General features: G+C 38.3%; 1 protein-coding gene and 1 non-coding gene across 2 annotated transcripts in view; one reads left to right on the forward strand and one right to left on the reverse strand.

The window, feature by feature from the left end:
• The window catches only part of Akap6 (A-kinase anchoring protein 6), a 278,588-nt gene that overhangs the window by 36,718 nt on the left and 226,629 nt on the right, over nucleotides 1-15,241 (forward strand). The window contains exon 4 of the mRNA XM_042677816.1: nucleotides 3,086-3,208. Coding sequence (XP_042533750.1) covers nucleotides 3,086-3,208 — 123 coding nt within the window. The remainder of the gene's footprint in view (nucleotides 1-3,085; nucleotides 3,209-15,241) is intronic.
• On the reverse strand, nucleotides 106-212 carry LOC122106570. The gene has a single exon (XR_006147201.1). It is a non-coding gene; the product is annotated as a U6 spliceosomal RNA (small nuclear RNA).

A 15,241-nucleotide genomic window follows, 5' to 3' on the forward strand; every position in this document is an offset into this window, starting at 1 on the left:
GCCTCCAGAGTTTATAGTGTTAGAAGAAACAAGACTAGTCAGCTTCAAAGTTGTAAGTTGCTAGTTGATATACTTTCATCTCATGTAATGACATATTTGCACATGATACTTCACAGGGAACCAACAAATTTGCACGTCATCCTTGTGCGGGGACCCTGCTAATCTTCTTTGTATCATTTCAATTTTAGTATATGTGCTGCCAAAATGAGCACAAACTGATATCTTAAGTAGATCAGAAAGAACTAATAGCAACAAAGATTCTTTGTATTTAGATAAAGCTATAATATGAGAAAATTTGGGAAGAGATTGATTCATGTGAATCATCAGAAAATGTACTTTGTAAGGGATGCATTGTATGAAGATCATGTGATCTTCACTGTTGGACAAGTTTGGCCTCATCTAGAAGATACTTGTGAGTGATGATCAAAGGGAGCTCAAGTGATACCACTAATTTGAATTGGGAGACTAAGACTAAACTGCAATTGCTTAGTTTTCTAAATTGTCTCTAAAATGATGTTTGCTTAATTTTTAATTTTTTTATTGTAAAAATACTGTATGTAGGGGTTACACTTACATGAGTAAGGTAATGAGTACATTTCCTATCAAGCATTGTTACCTACTCCTTTGTTTTTCCCCTACCATCCCTTCCCTCCCTACCTCTGCATCTTGCTGGTCTCCAATTCATGATTCCCCTTCCTCAGCTTCCCAAGTGCTAGATGTATTTGTGAGTGTTATTTGTTCTTCTTTCTCTTTGCCAATCTCCTCCGTTTCCTTTTTTCTTTCTTTCTGTTTTGCTTAGTGGTAGTGGAGTTTGAACTCAGGACATCATGCTTGCAAGGTAGACATTCTAGCTCTGAGGCATGCCTCTTGCCATTTTCTTCCCCTCCCTCCCTCCCTCCTTCCCTCCTTCCCTCCCTCCCTCCTCTCCTTCTTCCCTCCTTTCTTCCCTTCTCTTCCTTTCTTTTTCTTTTCTCTTTTTTACATTGGTTACTTTTGGCATAGGGTCTTGCTTTCCTGTCCAGGAACATGCCTAGATCACAACCTTGTCATAACTGGAATGATAGCCGTGCACTGTGACTCCTGGTTTCATCCACTGAGATGGAATCTTGCAGCCTCTTCTGACTGGGCTGACCCTCAACTTCAGTCTTTCTGATCTCAGTCTTCCACGTAGTTAAGATACTAAGCATTTGCCACCAAGACCAACTATGGATCAAGAAGGTAATTTCACAGACTTTTCTGCCCAGCTGGCATTGAGCCATGTTCCTCATGTTTTTCAACCTCCCAAGTAGTTTGAGTGACATATGTGAACCATCAGCGCCCAATCATTTTTATTTTTATAGTAATTTTTCCAGGTAAATCAATTGCTCAAATTAAAAGGTTGTGATTCTTAAAAGAATTATTTAGGAAATGCTTAATAACAAAAGCTTGCTTTTTTGTAATGTATGGTAAAAATGAAGGTTCAATTTTTTCATGTTGGTTTCAGGATATTCTTAGGCATTGGGAGTATTATTATAAAAAGTAATCAGAAGGCACATCTGAAGCCTGGGTTGGATTTATAGAGAAGCTGTGTCCTAAAACATCTCTTTAAGCAGAAATGTGGAGACTTGCAGTTACTCCTTATGACCTCCAGGTGGTGCTGTTTACCTAGACATGGAAAACAGAAGCCCAGCCCCTTTAGGTTTGCAGCATGGCTTTTTCTTTCTTTCTTTTTTCAAAATATTTTCCATTTCTACAGATGTGTTCTTTTAAATGGTCAATAAAATTTTATGACCACTGTTTGAAAAATTGCAAGATTATTGTGATTTGTGCTTCCTAGACAAGAACATTTCTTTATGTCCAGACATACCCAGTCAGATGTTTATATTTGAGCATTGGCCTCACTGTTCTATCTTTTCATGCTCCTTAGCACCCAGACACAGACATTGAAGACTGTTGATAGAACTCATTCAAGTGTGTGTGTAGGGTGTGTGTGTGCTGGTCCTGGGGCTAGGACTTGGTGCTGTCCCTGAGCTTTTGTTGTTCAAGGCAAGTGCTCTCCCACTTAAGCCATACCTTCACTTGTGGCTTTTGGTGATTAGTTGGAGATTGATATGCAAGTGTATAAAATGTATTAACTGAAGTAGGGCAGATTCAAGGGAGAACTTGAACATTGTAATTTCTTAGGAAGGCAAAGTCAAAGTTCAGCAAAATAAAACACAAGTCATCTGTACTGGAAGGGGGTGGGGTGGAGTCAAGGGGGAAAGGGTAGACAAATGAAGAGAAGAGGGGGGAATGCCATCAAGAATCCAAATGTATATCCTACAGAATGACAGAGTGAGGGAAGGTGTGGGGGGGATGGATGGATGAGAATGTTGAAAGGATAAATCAAGAGATATCACTTTCATGAACTGCTTTGTTAAATGGCAACGCCTTTCTACAACGAAAGATAAGGAGAGAAACTCTCACAGGCTTTTGCAAGCTAGCTGGCTTTGAACCATGATACTCAGGTCTCAGCCTCCTGAGTAGCTAGGATTACAGGTGTGAGTCAAGCCACTGATGCCTGGCTACTTGTATGACTTTAAATGATATTTTAGTTCAAGTAAGAGAACTCAACTCTGGAAGCTTCTGAGTGAAGGAGCACCTTCTTTCCTGAAAGTTTTTATCTTTCAGAGCTAGTGTTTCTAGAAGACCTGAATTGATTTTTTTTTTGTCTAGGGGTGCTGTTCAGACACCAGAATTGTTTTGATGTTTTGGTATCATCTGTCTAGTGACACCCCCACATTCCAATCCAAATTTGGGGAAGTAATTTTTAGGATACAATTGAGAGGACAGTTTCTTCTTAATGGGTAGATGGAAGGGGCAGGGACGGGGGGATATTCACCACAGCACTAGTTGGAGAACACAGTAATATCAACTTAGTTATGAAGTTTGAAAAAAAATGGCTATGTATCCTCCTAAAAGCCATTTTTTACATTGTAATGGTGATGTACAGAGGGGTTACAGTTGCATACGTAAAGCATTGAATGTAATTCTTGTAGAACATTGTGAAGATTGGTTTTATAAAACAATAACCAAATAATCCCTCTGTCTGCTTTTTTTTCAAAAGGGGTTTGTAACCAAGCTGGACGAGTTCATTCAGTGGTTAAATGAAGCCATGGAAACCACTGAGAACTGGACTCCTCCCAAAGCAGAGACGGATGGCCTTAAACTATACCTGGAGACACACTTGGTAAGACTGTGTTACTGTGTGGGCACATTTAAATGTGGTGCTTGTTTGTTTGTGATGGGAATTTTAGGCAGCAAAAGTCATTACGTGCTAATGAAACCCAATTTTAACGGGATAAACTACAAAACTGAACACTGAGTCATTTGAAATAATGAATGAAATCTATGTCAAGCTGACTTTTTTCAAAGCTTTCTTCACGATTATTTTTAAATACCTTAGAATTTTAAAATTTGATCCTCACTCTCTAAAGTAAAAAAATGGAAAGTTGTATTCAATTCTTTAAAAAAAAATGAATGAGACTATTTTAATGACCACACTAAAACTTTCTAGAATTCTTATAAAATTTATGAGCCTCTCATTACCAGGAGGGTCTACTGAATCTGTCCAATTCTGAGTTATTTTAATAAAATAAAATATTTATAACAATAATCTCCATCATTTTTTGCTGCTCTGTAGCCTTTTCAGCAGGTAATTAATACAACTCTCATTGTCCCCTTCCCATGATCGGCGAACTCCATGGAGGGGGAAGTAGAAAACACTTGGCTGAATATGTTTCTGAGGAGGATAGGAGCAAGAATTATAGACAGGAGAACCTTTGATGAACCGCATGAGGTTTTTCTTGAATGCTTCAAATGGCCAATATCAATTATGAAGGGGTGGAGACCAAGTAGTGGAGTTCAGTAAGGCATGAAGAAAAAGTACGTTGTCATAGGAAATGAAAATTCAAGCTTTAAGGATCTCATCTTTATTCCTTTCACCGATAGCATAAAATTGACAAAGGCAATGAACATGAATCCTTGGCTACCCAACTGTGGGGTTGATTTCTGCCCCTTTTACACACTCAGAATTTGGATGGAGTAAAAACATGGAGTCTTACATGTATGCTCCAGAACTTCTTTCTGAGATGTTATCAAGGAGAGAGAAGGAGACACGGAGAGAAGGAAGAGGGGAGAATAAAAGAAAATGTTTTCTCTGTGTGTGTGGGGGGGGGGGGGTTGTTTTGCAGCATGTTTTGTATCATTGTAAGAAAAACAGCTTCAGAATCCTGTGGCTGCATGCAGAGAGCCACGTGGAAGCTAACAGAAGACAGAAAGGTGTGGTAGAGAAATGAGTGGGCTGCTTCCCTTTAGAGCACTGGGCTGATGGGCTGTAAAATTGCCAGTGGCCCTCACCTCCTCTCTTGTACATGGATTAAAAAAAAATACTGCCCTTAATACCCAATTCCCTGTTGAACAGTCCCCTCCCCCCCCTTTTTTTTTTTTTAAAAAAAAGAGGGCATTTCATAATAGCAAGATAAAGATATTCAGTGCTTTATAATGTAAATGGTATTAATTAGAATGTCAACTTTTCACTGGCATTGTTCTGACAGAAATTCTAATCTGTGTTTAAACAGGAGTATATGAACTTTATTTCACATTGAGTGTGCTGTCTTCATTTTCTTGATTTAATATTTTATGGGAAGTGCACAGTAAGGTTTTGAAGTCCCCTAGGGCACGGGGCGCATAGAGGCAGGAGCTTTAACTGTAGGTTACATATTCAAAGCCATGCCAGGATGGTATGAACCAAGGACTTACTTCTCCCTGGGAGTTGGGTGATACTCCTCTTTGCAACCAACATTTGCTCTCATCTCAGCTCCCATATTCTAGAGGCCCTTACATGATATCTTGGTGTTGTCTTCTTCCTCAGTCTAATCAGACACTGCCCAGTAGAATTTTTTTAAAATAAAGAAGTATTCTATACTGTGTGGTACTGTACAGGTGCCATTTGGTCTACTGTACGCTTGAAATATTGTCTGTTCCATCAAGGAATTTTTTTTGTGCTCCTGGAATTTGGGCTCAGGGCCCCACTTGCCAGGCAGGTGCTCCTACCACTTGAGCCAGGCCTCTACTCTTCTTATGTCCCTGTTTTTGTTACATTTGTGCTTTCATTATTTTCTTCTTTCTATTAAACATTTAAACTTAGCCTCTATTAATAGTATAAGGGGATTTCATTGTGATAACTTCATAGATGAACAAATTCATCTATCTCTTTTGTATTGTCTTAACTCTCCTGCCCTATTTCTTCCATTTTGCAGTTTTCAGTAGGTCTCATTATATTATCTTCGTATGTGTGTGTGTGTGTGTGTGTGTGTGTGTGTGTGTGTGTGTGTGTGTGTGTGCGCGTGCGCGCGCGCATGTGTGTGCATGTACATGCATGTGTGTTTACCTCTGTCTTTTTCAGTTTTTTTTTTTCTAATCAAGTCTCACATTTTTAGCTAGGCTGGTTTGGACTGTTGGTTACAGCATCCACACAGCTGGTAGAAATATGCGTACCATCACATTAAGTTATAGATTGAGATGGGTCGCTCTAACTTCTTACCTGGGCTGGTTTAGAACTGACATCTTCTTGATCTTTACCTCCTGAGTATCTTGAATTAAAGCTATGAGCTAACATGCTCACCTATTTTTAATATGAATTATGTAATTTAAATTGCCACATGTGCCTGGTGACTGTATTCTATCTAGCCTCCTAAGTTACAGAACATTTTATTGGTTCCTGTAATGAATTACAGGTATCTGTATCTACTCTATAATGACATTTTCATACAAAATGTGGAAATAATTATACACTTTGTTGTGAATCTCCAGTGTAGAAACCTATAGTAAAAGGTCTTTCTTAAGATATTTCTTTTAAAGAATAGCTTTGTTTCTGCCCAATAATTAACAACGTCTTGGAGGAGTTTTAGGCTCATCATTTCTCATTATAATGGTTAAAACAGAAATGACATAGGGATGTCTTTTGTATCACTGTTTTTTTTTTAAATAATAGGAAACTGATTTCCAGATCTGTTCACTAGATGTTAAGTCACAGTCTCAAATTTTATTTCTCCAATTATGAACAGTAACATTTCACAGTTGCCAAAAATCTAGTATGTAACATTCTAGTGATGCTTAAGGACAATCATTAATAGTCACTTTGATACTGTATGCTGTGTCTCTTACTCTAGAATACAGGCTGTGGCCCAAATATCTTTCGAATTTTGAGCCTTTCTCTATGTGTATGCATTTTTCTCCTGACAACATTGCCATGTATATTTTTATTATATGTCCTTATTGTCATGCTGAGTTAATACTAAGTTAAGAGTTAAGTTAAAAGATATCATCTCATAAAATAAAACATATGAATAAGCCTAGGGATTTATATTCCTTAGTTTACTCAACTAATTACTAATGCTCTTAATGAATGGGCAATTGATATTTGTAAGGAATTCAGTAGTAGAGACAGCTGCACAAGTTTAGTTAAACATCTTTATAGATTCTGTAATTTACCATTAATTAAACAGAGGTCAAACCTCTAGAACTGCAGTCTCTCCTGTTATAATGTATTAGAATAGCTGGCACCTCCTAATATTAATTGTAAAGGAAAACAAATACAAAAAGAATAGAAAGATTTATATTTTGACTCTTAATTCAGTTATTTTCCATGATAGTAACCAAGGGTTTTTGCCAACATAAATCAATTAAAGCTTTACAATACATTTATGAGAGATATGCAGGAGCTTTATTTTAATTGTAAGAAATACTGTGAAATTACAATGATACATCAATGATTTTCCATGATAATTAATCATCTGCTTGCAACCTGGCTGCTCTTTTCAAAATTATAATTCCTATCTTCCTAGAAAATGACATTTTTCTTGCGGAAAATGCTATTTGTGAGTATTGAACATCCCCCCACCCGTGTAAATCATTTAAAAATTAGCATTGTATAGAGATTTTTGAAATGACTATCTTTTGTCTGTCCCTTCTAACATCAACATCCTTCTCTTCTCCTTTTTAAAGCCAGCTTTATCAAGGTATAATTGGCCTACCTCAAATTACACTTTAAATATACAAGTTTATAATTTCTGATAATATACACATATATTCATATATATATATATGATCATCACCAAAATCAAGGTGAACATATTCATTATCTTCCAGAAACTTTATCATGATCCTTTGTGATTCCTCCTTCTGCTTCATGTGTGCACCACTCAACTGTAGATGACAGTTAGTACACTGCTGATAGCAGTGCTGGATTTGGAGGTGACAGAGGTCTGCAGGGCTGTTCTAGGATGTGTGAAAACAGGTGAAGTGAATAGTGTTTGTATAGAAAAGAAGAGCCCAAGTCAGAAGAGGGGAGTGCACACAGAGTTTGTACTGAAAGAAGAACAAATTTTGTTTTTCCCACAATTGATGGAAATTAAGGGAACTCTAGTTATATAAGCACACTCAATCATACACCTTGGAAAAGATCCAAACCATATAAAAGCATAAAATTAGAAGTAAAAGCGGCCCTCCTTTGGGTGATCATTTTCTAAGTACTGTGGATATTTGTCCCTGATTTGTTCTCTGGTCTCCACCATGGTTCCAATTTTCATCACATGAAAGATTAGAGATTCAGTTTTTTGAACTGTAAGTATACTTTAGATTGAGGCACATATTCGATGTAGAGCTGATAAAAAAAATCTTTTCCCGCTATGTGGGCTTTCTATTTATCTTGCTAGCTATGTCCTTTGCGATGTAGAAACTTTTTAGTTTGATTCAATCCCATAATTAGTCTTTGCTTTGTTGTGATTCTAGACCTTTAGTTCGGAAGTTTCAGTCCATGCCTGGGAGCCCTAGTGTTTACCTTCTTGTAATATTTTCATGGTGTCTGACTTTATATTGAGGTCTTTGATCCATTTTGAATTGACTGTGGTCAGGGTGATACATAGGGACCTAGCTTTAGTTTTCTGAATGTGTATAGCCCACTTTGCCAGCACCATTTGTTGAAGAGGCTTTCTTTCAACCTGTGTTTTTGGCCCTCTTATCAAATATTAAATGGCTATATGTCTGTGAGTTCATTTCTGGGTCTTCTGTTCCATTGGTCCTCAGGCCTATTCTTGTGCTAGTACCAAGTTGTTTTTATTACTATGGCTTTGTCATTAGGCCCCCTAAACAACTCTCAAAGAAATAACAACCCAATTAATAAATAGACTAAAGATGTAAAGAGATAATTCTCAGAAGAAGAAGAATGGCCAATAGACACATAAAGAAATGTTTAACATCTCTAGCTATAAAAGAAATGCAAATCAAAACATTGAGATTCCATCTCACCCCAATTAGAATGGCCATTATTACGAAAACCTAACAATAACAGATGCTGGTGGGGATGTGGCCAAAACGGGAACACTACTGTTGGTGGGAATGTAAGCTGCTTCAAACACTCTGGAAAGCAGTCTGGAGGTTCCTCAAAAGACTAAACATAGAACTTCCCTATGAGCCAGCAATTCCACTCCTAGGCATTTATCCAATAGAACACAAATATCACACTGAAGCTACCAGTACAGCCATGTTCATTGCAGCATTGTTTACACTAGCCAACAAATGGGCTCAACCCATATGCTCCTCGTGGACAGTGAATGGATCAAGAAAATGTGGCATGTATATCCACAATGGAATTCAGAAAGAATGGTATTATACCATTCATAAGGAAATGGAATAATTTGAAAAAATTATATAAGTGAAGTAAGCCAGACCCAAAGAAACATAGGCTGCATGGTTTTCCTCATTTGTGGTAACTAGAATGTACTTACAGTATGTGCAAGTAAACACACTGGATGGTAAAGACATAAATATAGTAGGGCATGATAAATTATACAAGTCTTTAGACATATACACACTGAGAACAAAAGAGGAAATTTTAGGAGAAGATCACAAAGGCTCAATAAGTATGTGCATATGATCATATAAAATATTTAGCCAGGAGCCAGTGGCTCATACCTGTAATTCTAGCTACTCAGGAGGCTGAGATCTGAGGATCATGGTTCAAAGCCAGCCCGGACAGGAAAGTCCGTGAGACTCTTACCTCCAATAAACCACCAGAAAGCTGGAAATGGTGCTGTGGCTCAAGTGGTAGAGTGCTCGCCTTGAGCTGAAGAGCTGAGGGACAACATCCATCCATGCCCCACAACCGACACCCTCCCCCCCCAAAAATTGAAATAAACCCTAGGAAGTAGAAAAAAAAAGAGTTTTTTTTTGTTACTGTATTTGTTTTCTTTACCTTTATCTTGTATGAGAATTTATATTTTGGGGAGGGTAAGAGGGGAACAGAAACAGTGGGACAAAGGGAAAAGGAATGCAGCAGTGGTTTTTTTTTTTATTGTGAAAATACCATACAGAGGGGTTACAACTACATGGGCAAGTTAACGAGTACATTTCTTACCAAGCATTGTTGTTTCCTCCTTTGTTTCCCCTTCCCATCCCTTCTCATACCCCCCACCCCCCACCCCAATCCTCCCCCCCCACCAAAGTTGTAAAGTTCGTTTTTCGACATAACTACTTGTACATCTCATTGTTGCAATGGGTCCACCTGTATCCCTATTAAACGATGTGTTTTTTCCCTTCCCCTCCACAAATTATACTAACATCTAATACAGTGAAAGCAGGGGAAAAATTATATTAAGTGAAGTAAGCCAGGCCCAAAGAAACATAGGTCTCATGGTTTCCCTTATTTGCAATAACCAGTGTATGTCTGAGTCAAGCAGAAAAGGTCAGATAAGTTGATGTTAGAGAAATGAACCCCAAGATAAGTATTCAAATGTTTTTTTTTCTTTCATGCAATTGTTTCTAACATATTTATGAGGTGATTTCTTTGTTACTTTGTGTGTCCCTCCCCCATGGTATAGCCTCTGCTTTCGCAGCAGTGATATTCACTAGACACTATATTGAAAATGAACTACACAACTTGTGGGTAGGGACAAGAGGGAAAATTGGGAGAGAGCAAGGGAAGAGGTGACATTGCTTAAAAAGAAATGTCCTCATTACCTGATTTAGTTAACTGTAACCCCTTTGTATATCACCTTTACCATAACAATAAAAATATAGAGTAAGTAACTCAGATTAAAGATGAAAAAGAAGAGATAATAGAATTGTCCCCCCTTTCCTGCTGCCCACCTCTCTGGCTTATCTTTCTCTGCTAGGATGATAGGCAGATATGAGTAACTGAGCAAGTTGAGCTTCATAGGTCCAGCAGCTTATAGGGTTGTGCTGCTCAGACAATGGGGAGCAGCTGGTTAGTCAAAAGCTAGAGCTATGTGTTTGGCTCACCTGTCTACCATGTCCCTCAGCCTCTTTGAGCAGGGCTGGTGGCCTTGCAAGAGCTATGAAGTTCCATTTGCTTGTCCCCCTTGATTCCCATTAGTTTAAGGTGAGAAACTGAAGGTTTAGTAGAAAATAACAACATTACTTCTCTTTAGGGGAATTTTGAAGCACTCAGCTTACTGTCTTGAGTTATTTGTTTTGGTGGATGGGGATGAAGGGTCTCTTAAGAATTTATAACATGTGTCATTATGAGGTCGATTGTAGTGGTGGTATGTTTATAGCGGCAGTAATAGTAGGAGGTTGATTTTAGACATTCTAAAGTCCTGAACCATGTTCCTTTGCTCAGATGTAATTAATTCTGTGCAGATAGGAGGCAAATATTGTTGTTGTTTCTGTTCAGTTAGAAAAGATAACTGAACCTGGTGCCAGTGCCTCATGCCTGGAATCATAGTTACGCAGGAGGAGTGTGGCTCGAAGCCAGCCTGGGCAAGAAAGTCTGTGAGACTCATATTGCCACTAAACGATCAAAATTTTGGATGTTGATATAAACTGAGGAGGAGAAGGGAAAAAAAATTGTTTCAATAGAAATACATGTGGACCCATTGCAACAATGAGATGTACAAGATGTTATGTCGAGGTGAACTTTACAACTTTGGCAGGGGAGAGGAGGGTGGGGGTGGGTGGTGGTGGTGGTGGAGGAGATGGTAGGGCAGAGATGGGAAGGGGAAACAAAGGAGGAGGCAACACTGCTTGTTAAGAAATGTACTCATTGCCTTGCTCATGTAATTGTAACCCCTCTGTATGGTATTTTCACAATAAAAAACTTATTCATAATAAAAAAAATTGGAAGTGGAGCTGCATTTCAAGTGGTAAATTGCTAGCCTCTAGCATATGAAGTGCAGGGACGGTGCCCAGCTGGTGAGTTTAAGGCCCAGGACCAGCGTGCGCGCACACACACACACACACACACACACACACACACACACACACACACACACACACACACACACAAGAATTCCTGTACTGTGTAAACACCTGGGAAGTGTGCTTTCTGTATCGCTCAGTTGAAGAACTCCTTGGCTATCATACCCAGCAATTTTCATTGTTATGAAAATTATTGGTATCTAGACACTTCTAAAGTCATGGAATGTCATGAAAATGCTGACTTTATTAAGCACTTCCTGTTTAGGATGTATACTGACAAAAGATTCACAGAGCTGGGGCACAACCACCGATGTTCATTATCCCCAATACAGATTCTACTTATGTATTATTTTACATGGGATTTTTAAATCCTGAAATGACTTTCCAAGTATGAATAATAAAAGTTTCAGATCTTTGTATTAGCCAGAAAATGGCTGTCCTACCTATAGGGTTGTGGTAAAGTTCAAATGAACATGCTATATATAAGTATACTTTTTCCATCTTGTAAGTTGTATGCATCTTCCTTGGATGTCTGAAAACATACGGTGTGAGAGGCTCAGGTATTTTAGAGTAGTTAAAATTGTATATACCTACTCCTAAACTTTTCTCTTGTGGCTTTCCCTATTGAAGGACAGCTCTTCTCTTGTGCATACATAATAGACACTAAAAATACTCACTAAATAAATGAATGAATATTTAGCAACGTTATAGCCACTATAGGCAATAAATTTATAACTAATGTTGTAAGTCATAAGACAATACCTGGGAATGTTTGTAAGTTCAATGCTTTTTTTCTACTATTTATAAACTAAAGCAGACACTGATTGCCAGGCTTTCTAGGTATATTTTTAATAAGACATTTATAGAGTGAAAAATAGCAGCAGTTTCACTTGTTTTGAGCGAGATAATCCATTCTATTTGGCAAAAAACACAAGAGAAATTAAAATGTTGACTCAGATATTAAAAAGGTTAAAAAAATTCACAGCTTAATGTTCCTCTTTTGAAATATGAAGACTGTGTGACTAGACAGGATATTAATGACTTGACATTGCAAAATTTATTAAATTTATTTTTAAAGTGGTTAGGTTCTCCCTCTCAAATGCATAAAGCATGTGGGAGTTGGAATAGATCTGCCCCAGGCTGCCAAACAATTTTTTAATGGAACTGGAGTCCTTTAGGGATTGTCCTAAATCCACATAATATTCTTAAATCTTGGTGTTTGCACCGGGACCTGTATATTAGCAGATGTATGTGTGAATAATATACTTATATCCATCCATCACCCTGGTGACTCCACATCTGTAGGGCCTGCTGCACATCAATTATTCCACCTCAGGGGGTAAAGAGATATTTGGGCCAGCATTGACCTCCTTTTCAATCGGGGCCTCTGAACAGTATGTTTTGGAAGTCAAATGGTCCCTTTAGACAGAACCTCCGTTTGAGAATCCATTTGGCCTAATGTGGCCATGCTGAGAAGTGGAAGTGATTAGCTGTGTCAGGTGTGGAGGTAGCATCCAGAGAAGCAAACAGTAATACTATTCCTCAGAGCCACTGTCAGCATTCAGGGTCTATTCCTCCCATCTAATTTGGATATTAGTCAGTGTGTCATAAAAGAATGCTAACCTCAGTAAGACTTAGCTACCTTTCACAACAAAAAGGGCAACTGTTTAAAATAAATTTTAAATTTCTGGAAGAGCTAAATTTACTTTTAAATGCTTGGAATTGTTTTTATGAGCTGAAGTTTCTAAAAGGCGGAATCCTTAAGAAGAATGATGATTTTTGTCTTCATATCTTAGTTTCCTGCAATTCTTTTGTGTTTTTTTTTAAAATAAATTGTCCAAGTCTTGACTTGGAAAAAATTATATTAAGTGAAGTAAGCCCCCAAAGAAACCAAAGAAACATAGGTCCCATAGTTTCCCTTATTTGCAATATGTAGTATATGTCTGAGTCAAGCAGAAAAGGTCAGATAAGGTGATGTTAGGGAAATGAACCCTAAGATATGTATTCAAATTTTTTTCTTTCATGAGATTGTTTCTAACACATTTATAAGATTATTTCTTTGTTGTTTGTATGTCCCTCCCCCACAGTATAACCCCTGCTTTCACTGTATTTGATGTCGGTATAATTTGTGGAGGGGAAGGGGAAATGGACCCATTGCAACAATGAGATGTACAAGTCATTATGTCGAAAAACGAACTTTACAACTTTGGGGGGGGGCAGGGAAAGAGGGGAGGCTGGGAAGGGATGGGAAGGGGAAACAAAGGAGGAGGCTACAATGCTTGATAAGAAATGTACTCATTATCTTGCCCATGTAATTGTAACCACTCTGTACAGTATTTTCACAATAAAAATAAATAAATTGTCAAGGTGATATACAGAAGGGTTGCAGTTACATACATAATGTTGTGAGGTCATTGTTATTGAACTTGTTACCCTCTCCCTCATTTTTCTCCCATTTTCCCGCCTCCCACTTCCCCCTCCAATTTGTACAGTTCATTTCCAACATATTGTCTTGTGGGTATCACGGTTGCATTGGTTTGCCCTTGGTCCTTTGACTCAGCATTTTGTTGTTCCCCTTCCCTTCCCTTCTTCTATTTTTTAATGAAACAAAAATTTTGTATTGCTTATCCTGGAGCTTCTTTCTTAAATGAACAAAGCTTGTTTGTTTGTTTTTAAGCTTCTGGTATTTTACCTGGAGGTTATAGATTGTCATAACTGATAAATCAATGGCAATAGCCACTTTACTTTGTTGGGAAATATATACAATTGTGGTAGTGGTTGACCATTTATTTAATTATATGGTAAGTACCATATGATGAGAGAGTAAAGTTAAATTGATGATTTGGGATACTTCTGCCAGGATACAGTTTACATGGCAATTACGCTGGGATCATCTAAGTGTAATTGGCAAGTAATTTTGTAAGCGAAAGAACATGACAGCTCATTTACATGGTGTTCACTGAGTAAAATTTGGGGACATTTATCAACCACTTCTAAGTGAAGAATGATTGCACTACTGTATCCCCAAATGATACAGGCTGTTTGAAAGATACATGGCAGGTTTTTGGTACAAATCTTGATGCATTTCTCCTCTGTTCATTGTGTGCAGTATTCCAGGCACTGTCCCATGCACGGAGCTTGCAAAAATAAGTGAAAGTGCACTTCTGTTGTCAAGGAACTGAAGTAGAGCTATATCTGTCCATAATTTCACCAGAACATAGTAAGCGGAGGTTTGAGCTCTGTAGGGGTAGATTCTACTAAGGATATTGAAGGAAGGGAACTTGGCAGCGTAAATCAGGGACACTTATTAGAGAAGGCTGCACCTGAGATGAATTTTAAAGGAAAGGCAGGGCTTTGACAGGGAAAGCCTTGCCAAGGAGAGGTGCAGACAAAGGCAGAATCTTGGAGGAATAAGCAAGCTGGTATGATGAGAAACTTTAAACAGTTCAGGCACATTTCAAGGCAGGTATGAGGCCTGTAAAACTGACTTGGGCAGGATCTTAGAGGGCCCTGCGGTCTGCTAGGGGCCTGGATTTTATTCCATAGCCTTGGGCAAGCCACTGTAGGGGCTTAAGAAGAGTCTTTGTCAGAGTTGTTTTGTATTGTGCTATTATGTTGTGCCAGGCTATGTTCTACAAGTGTCAAGGCATTTTATCCTGTAACAACTCCATGAAAGAGGCACTGTTATTTCCCTTTTTTTTATAAATCAAGAAACTAAGTACAAGGAGGTTGTCCAGAGTTGCGTAGTGAGCGATGACGGAGCTAGGCTGTCCTCCAGGGCCCTTGCTTCTCACAACTACAATTCAATGTTTGTTCTGCACACACACACACACTCCCTTTCACTGGACTGTGATTGCGGAGGGCAGAAACTCTGTTTATCATGTTCATATGCTTATCCAAGCTTTAGACAGTATCTGCATCTTTAAAGATGTATAACAAATAAGAGGTAAGTGTAGGGTTGAGGGGGGGGCATGACTTGAGGCTGTCATAGTTAACCCAATAA

This window comes from Dipodomys spectabilis, unplaced genomic scaffold (genome assembly GCF_019054845.1).
Source record: "Dipodomys spectabilis isolate Male_0828 unplaced genomic scaffold, ASM1905484v1 ptg000042l, whole genome shotgun sequence".
NCBI lineage: Eukaryota > Metazoa > Chordata > Mammalia > Rodentia > Heteromyidae > Dipodomys > Dipodomys spectabilis.